This window comes from Solanum tuberosum, unplaced genomic scaffold (genome assembly GCF_000226075.1).
Source record: "Solanum tuberosum cultivar DM 1-3 516 R44 unplaced genomic scaffold, SolTub_3.0 scf00104, whole genome shotgun sequence".
NCBI classification, from domain to species: domain Eukaryota; kingdom Viridiplantae; phylum Streptophyta; class Magnoliopsida; order Solanales; family Solanaceae; genus Solanum; species Solanum tuberosum.
The window spans coordinates 11163-17668 of record NW_006239030.1 but is presented as its reverse complement, the minus strand read 5'-3'; the positions used below and the strand labels follow the sequence as shown (position 1 = coordinate 17668).

The 6506-nt window shown below is 33.8% G+C and overlaps 2 protein-coding genes across 3 annotated transcripts in view; one reads left to right on the top strand and one right to left on the bottom strand.

Moving 5' to 3' along the window:
• LOC102583629 (charged multivesicular body protein 7) overlaps positions 1-3933 on the bottom strand; it is a 7065-nt gene extending 3132 nt beyond the window's left edge. The window contains exons 1-4 of the mRNA XM_006349076.2: positions 3572-3933; positions 3427-3483; positions 1056-1226; positions 354-536 (exon numbers count right to left, since the gene is read on the bottom strand). Of these exons, the coding sequence (XP_006349138.1) occupies positions 354-536; positions 1056-1226; positions 3427-3483; positions 3572-3805 (645 nt within the window). The 5' untranslated portion in view covers positions 3806-3933. The remainder of the gene's footprint in view (positions 1-353; positions 537-1055; positions 1227-3426; positions 3484-3571) is intronic.
• A 251-nt stretch (positions 3934-4184) lies between these two features.
• LOC107060918 (uncharacterized) lies at positions 4185-5589 on the top strand. 2 transcript variants are annotated; one of them, XM_015309482.1, is made up of 3 exons: positions 4185-4347; positions 4657-5175; positions 5287-5589. In XM_015309482.1, exons 2-3 carry the CDS (start codon positions 4960-4962, stop codon positions 5566-5568), a joined length of 498 nt encoding a protein of 165 aa, XP_015164968.1. In that variant the 5' UTR covers positions 4185-4347; positions 4657-4959; the 3' UTR covers positions 5569-5589. The 2 variants fall into 2 exon arrangements, with proteins under 2 accessions (XP_015164968.1, XP_015164967.1); XM_015309481.1 differs by lacking the exon at positions 4185-4347 and having other exon boundaries at positions 4632-5175.
• The last annotated feature ends 917 nt before the right edge of the window (positions 5590-6506 follow it).

The window sequence follows — 6506 nt, the reverse complement described above, 5'->3', positions numbered from 1 at the left end:
GTTTGCCCCTCCCCCCCCCCCCCCCCCCCCATAGCTTTCACGGTAAAGTGGAAGGTGAAAGGAGGAAAGTAAATGAGAAGAGACCAGGGTTATTTCACTTGCTATATATGAAAGTAAAAGGGGAGGGGAAGTTAATACTGAGGGGTGGCATATAACTACGGAAATGGAGAGAAAAGCACATCTCTTTTATTTTCCTTCCAATTGTACCAAATAACTAGACATAAATGATGACAAGTCCTTCAACGGGAAGTGATGAGTTTCTCTTTCATTCACCCTTTCAGCTCCCTTCGTGGAACATATATAGTATTGATAGATGAAATGTAAATGGAAAACAGTATTCCAACTAACATTACCTCCATTTGATCCTTCTTGTTTATTACAAGGTACTTTGCTTTCCCGTGTTCACACAAGTGATTCAAGACTGCATGAGCTTTCTTCAATCCGCCAGAAATTTCCTGGAACTTCCTCCATGTAATTACACAGGAAGCTGTCCAGTGGCTTTCAGATAACGCTTGGACCACTTGAAGAGCCTTTTCCTAGTTTAGTTTTTTTGGGGTGGCGGGTTGAAAGATTAGAAAATCCAATAACCATTTAAGAGAACTAAAATGAAATGATCACTGGGGCTATCTCAAAAGGGAAGTACAGGAAATAGAGCCAAGAAACAAATTAAAGGAAAACCATGGCAAAGGAGGGAAAAAATAAAAGACGAACAGAAACCAATGAAAGCACAAAAAAGAAAGCAAATTAAAGAAAATCACGGGAAAGGAGGAAAAAGAAGAGACGAACAGAAACCGATGAAAGCACAAAAAGAAAGCAACAACAAAGACGACATTTAACATCATGAGTATAGGAAATAGTCATAGACTGTCTGAGATAGGCAATGCTTGAGATAAGGCCATTCATATTTTCACTAGCCTATTTATTTTCTAATTAGCAGTTTTAGTTTCACTCAGGCTTTCTGAAAGGATCAGTTTTATATTGATGACATCCCCTCCAAATCTGGTATATAAAGATGAATAACATCTATAATTAATTTAAGAACAAGAAACAATTACCTTCAGTAACACAGGAATTATGTAATAGTCTTCGGCAAGATTTTCTTGAGTAGATGGTCTCAGCAGACCTCCCAAATTTACAACTCTCCGAAAAATTTGAGAAACCCAACCACTAGCTGGATCAGCAACTCCCACATTCCGCAATAGTTCACCAGCAGCATACATTTCGAGCTATGTAAAAAACAGTATAGTCATGCTTCTGGCTGATGCATTGTGTGGACATACAAATGCATGGGGCAGGAAAGTATTTAATTCCAGTGTAAATCTTTAAACTTTTCATTTAAAATTGGTAACATTGATTCAACTTATTAGATTTTAAGATAATTTGCTTACAATCTCTTTTGATGATTAATGACAACAGAGCACACCAAATAAGAGGAAAAAAACTAGATAGACTAAAGAAATATCCTTTCTATCCTTGCAGCAAACAAACCCTTTAGAACATTCACTGTGCTCACCTAATTTATTGTGAACTTCATTCCCCCCATCCAACTTCATGCAACAATCCGAGACAAGCCTCACTTTTTTTTCTTGTAGAGCAAAAACTTCTTAACTGTTCTTTCTCGCTCTTCCTATGTTAACCTTCTTATCAGCTCTTTAAAATTTGCATTTTAGTGAGCTTGCCGTCTTGTCCAAAATACTTAAATTGATTCCAATCTGAATCAGGCATTAGTACAATTATTCCATGTTCATATCAGTAGTTCTAAGTGGTCAAGCATCGATAATGTGAAACAAGAATAGAAGAAGATAATTTGGGAATAGGTTGCTTGATAATTCCCTTAAGCCATTAGGGTTTAAATAACCTTTACAATAAATTAGAAATGAGGAAAGAAATGAAGGAAATAATTGCCTTCCTACAAAATCTTCTATTCCCTAATTACAGGATACATGAATAATTCCATATTTACATGGTATAAGTTTTCGCCATTAACAAGTAAAATCAGTGATGCAAGCAATATTTCAGTTTCGGTGTCACTGTCCCATTTAGTCTTGATACAGCCACTAAATCTGCAGCTACAATTTGCTTCCTGTTACTCATCTTCATCAGTATCAAGAAATGAAGTATAATCTCCCTAGGTTCTTATACACCATTCTGCAAAATGAATAATCTTTTGCTGCTAACTTCCTTCCACACGTGTGCATCTCCTATAAGTCAATCAATCCTTCATGTCTTTCATTTCAAAAAGTTACATTTCCTACAATATAAGATGTTATAATAAATACTCTGCTCTCTTTTTTTTCTTTTCTTTTCTTCAAATTAAAGACAGAAGCAGGCCCCTAATAAATCGAATCTGATGGTGATAAAATTATTAGAACCTTCTTTGGAAATATTATAGGATCTCATTCACTTCCATGCTTAGATTTGACGAATAATCAGAATTAGAGGAATCACAACTTCCAATTGGGAATCAACATCCTTTCTATCAGGCAGTTGAGCTTCCCATTGTTTGACCAGATACTCTTCTCCTAATGTTACCATCTGCTTTTCCTTTTGATAGAGGTCTCAAAGAAAGTTTGCCATCACTCATTGCTCTATAGCAAAGCCTTCATCTTCTAGCACAAGCACTGAAGCTAACTTCATTTATTATCACCGAATTCCTTCCATCCTCCTCTGTGACCATTCACCAAAATCCTAATACTATGCCTTTTAGTCTCTATTAGGCACAAGTTGCACACACCTCAACAGTTTCACCAGATTTCTGTATTCTCCCACCAATAGATGTACTAGATAACTCTATCCACCCATGCTTAAGCAAATGAAAAGAAGTCACTTTTTTTTGGCCTCTAGGTTAGAACCCTAGTTTACTTGAGCCAAGGGTCTATCGGAAACAACTTCTCTACCCTCACAAGGTAAGGGCAAGGTTGCGTACACACCGCCCTTCCTAGATTCCACTTGTCAGTTTCCACCGATTTGTTGGAACCCTAGTCTTCCATTATGATCACTCTCTATTGTTTCAGAAATGCAGAAAATGACCTTGTTGTTAACTCTTTCTTTTGCGTTATCAGGTTGGATTTCTTCAATCTTTTATCTCCAATTATGAATCACTCACACAATCTAGCTTGAGAAAATCTTTCTTGACATTGGAGAAAATACTATTAAATTCCATGCAAAGCACTGGTTTTATCTTTTTAGCTTTACTTTTCAAACACTAACACATCATAAATAACATGCAATTAAAGACTAAAACTAGAGGATATATTAATTAACTTCAAGTTCAACTGCTAGAATTCCCACCTCCCACTACAACCTCATACTCCTTCCCTCCATCCCCAACCAAAAATTCGCAAACTTTCCTAAACAAGTATATCTTTATGCAATACAATTCCAAACCCACCAAAACAATTTGAAAATTTACAAAGTGGCACATACCAGTACTTGATCGAGGCACAAAGGGACGAGACCTCCTCTATCGAACCAAACGTTCACCTTCAATTCACAACACCAAAAAGGGTCAATTCTTGACTTCTTGTCATGGTAGAATGAAGAGTGGAGAAGTAAAAAAGGAGAAACAAACCTGAGAAGGACGAATAATGAAGATGTGAAGGTGTCGAGCCACATTGAGAATCAAATCCCTCCAGAAAACATAAAGGGGTTCCCAATCAGTTCTCTGACCGCTGAACGCCTTGAACCTGGCAGTACACTTCACTTCATCGTCCCAATCGGGAACTTGTTTCCTCAAATACTCCATAATTGACTCCTCCTCCTCCTCTCCTGTAACATCATCCTCCATTTCCTGGATTTTACCCATCAGAATTAAACCCTGATCGGAAACCTCCTCTACTATAATCTAAATACTTTGTTCAAATTCCTCAGAAATTATTTCTAATTTTATTTGGACAAACCATGCTTCCACAATTACTAATTTGTCATTGCAACTCTCTAGTGGTCTATAAATAAGGGTCTTTCGTGTGAAGGATAAATACAAATAATTTTGGGATGAATATTAAGTGATATTTAATTTAGTCTTTGGTTAGAAAGTTTGGATAACTTATTCTGGGGTTAATAAATAGTATCGGGATAAGTTATCCCTTCAAAAGGGTGGTATAATAATTTCATCACAAATTGGGATAAATTTATTAAATGACAAAACTACTCTTCAAATCCTTTAATTGATAAGGTTTCACAAGCGCCGCTTATGGTCTTCCAGGTTTCTTCTCTTCTTCATTGCAGTAAGAATCACTCTTTCATTTGGGTACACTCAATTTTTCATTTTCGATTGAAGCGATGGATGGGTGATTGAAGAACTTCTTTAATTTACCAATAACCTTCAACTTTCAAGTTTCCAACAAGGTTAATTATTTTTTTCCAAAATTTATTTCTCTTTTCTTTCTTTGTCATCATTTATAATCATTTATAATTCTCTGATCTGTTGCATAATAATTTGGATACACTCATCTTTTTTACTTAATAGAAGAAATCAATCTTTTCTGGAATGTTATGTTTTAGGGTTTTTGTAAATTTTGAAAAAAGTTTTTTTTTTATGTGCTTGAGATATTTGTAAGCAATTTCAAGTTGTCCTCGTTATAAAGTTGCCCTCATTGATTCTTTTTTTTTTTTTTTTGTGTATTAACTCTTTTCATTTTTTAATGAAAAAAATAGGGTTTCTTATGGATCATCAACTATAGTTCGATATTGAATGTTTTATCATCCTTGAGGAATATTATGCCAATAATTTCTTGTTATGTTTATTTTTCTTTTCATGGTTATTCATGGTATCTATGAAAAGAAATTGGCATGTGATTAGGTACCTTATGAGTAGTCGAGTTCCTAAAATTATATCTCATTTAAATTGTATTGTACAAGATAGTGACACAACATGTATTGATAAGTTAAGGATGGATAGAAATTCTTTTCACACTTAAGTTCTCTTAACTAAGGAAGTTGGAGGTTGATAGCAAATATATGTCAAGTAGTGAAAAGTTAGCAATGTTTTTAAATATTTTGGCTCATCATGAGAAGAATAGATCTATTAAGGTTGATTATATTATATCGGGTTGGAGCGTAAGTCAAGCTTTCAATGAATGCTTGAAAGCTATTCTAAAACTAGCTCCATTGTTACTTGTTAACCCCAAACTGGTGCCTGAAGATGAGCTTGACGATCGATGGAGATGGTTTAAGGTATATGCACTTTCAATTGGGTATCTATTAATTTATGTAAAAGTAAAATAAATATAATTTTACGAAGAAATTTTTTGTTGTTTTGAGATAATGTTATAATTTTTTTTATAGGGAGGTCTAGGTGCATTGGATGGTACTTACATTCAAATTAGAGTTTCATCTAAGGACAAACCAAGATACAGGACAAGAAAGGGAGAAATAACAACTAATGTACTAGGAGTTTGTGATAAAAATCTTAATTTTACTTATGTATTATCTGGTTGGGAAGGATCAGCGGCTGATGCTCGTGTATTACGAAATGCTATAGCTCGAACGAATGATTTGAAAATTCCCGAGGGTAATGCTATACATATGCTCACATTAAAATTATATCACAAAAATAATGCTATATAAAAGCAACTAATTTCTTATTTATATTATATGTAATTATTATTTGTGCGACGAGAATATACAAATGAAAATGGTTTTCTTTCACCTTACTGAGGATATAGATATTGGTTAAGGGATTGGCAAGATGAAAATCCACCACCCTAATGCCGATAAGAGCTTTTCAATATGAAGGATACTAGAGCTCGTAATGTTATTGAAAGGACATTTGGTCTCTTGAAAGGACGTTGGGGAATTCTTAGAAGCCCTTCTTGGTACTCGGTTAAGATAATAGTTAAAGTATGTGAAATAATATCTGCTAATGGTTATATTTGTCATTTGTCATACTTTTTGAAAATAAAATATTTGTCCATCTCATCAACTTTAGACATATTTACGTGAGCCCGTTTGAATTGACTTAAAAAAGATAGTTTTTAGATAAAAAATAAAAAGTCAAACTAAAATGACTTTTAAATCAAGAAAAGAAAAGTAGGGGAGACCTACTTTTGGTTTTTGATAAATTTTAAGTCATTTTAAACTTATTTTTAACCTTACCAAACACTTCCTAACTTATTTTATGTCATTTTTGACTTATTTTAAGTTATTTTTTATATTTGTCAAACACCTTCAAAAATAAAAAACTGACTTAAAAGTAGGTTTGACCAACTTTTAAGCCAATCCAAACACCCTCTAAGAGCCCGTTTGGATTGACTTAAAAAAAGTATCTTTTAAGTCAAAAACAAAAAGTCAAATTGAAATGACTTTTAAGTCAAAAAATTAAAAGTAGAGGAGACCTACTTTTGATTTTTGACTTATTTTGAGTCATTTAAAACATATTTTAAGTCATTTTTGACTTATTTTAAGTTATTTTTTTTTATATTTATCAAACACTTCCAGAAATCAAAAATTGACTTAAAAATAGGTTTAACCAACTTTTAAGCCAATCCAAACACCCTCTCAGTCTC

Coding starts and splice junctions, on each gene's coding strand:
- LOC107060918 (XM_015309482.1), top strand. CDS start 4,960: ATGTCAAGTAGTGAAAAGTTAGCAATGTTTTTAAATATTTTGGCTCAT. Junction 5,176..5,286: donor ATCGATGGAGATGGTTTAAG/GTATATGCACTT, acceptor TTTTTTTTATAG/GGAGGTCTAGGTGCATTGGA.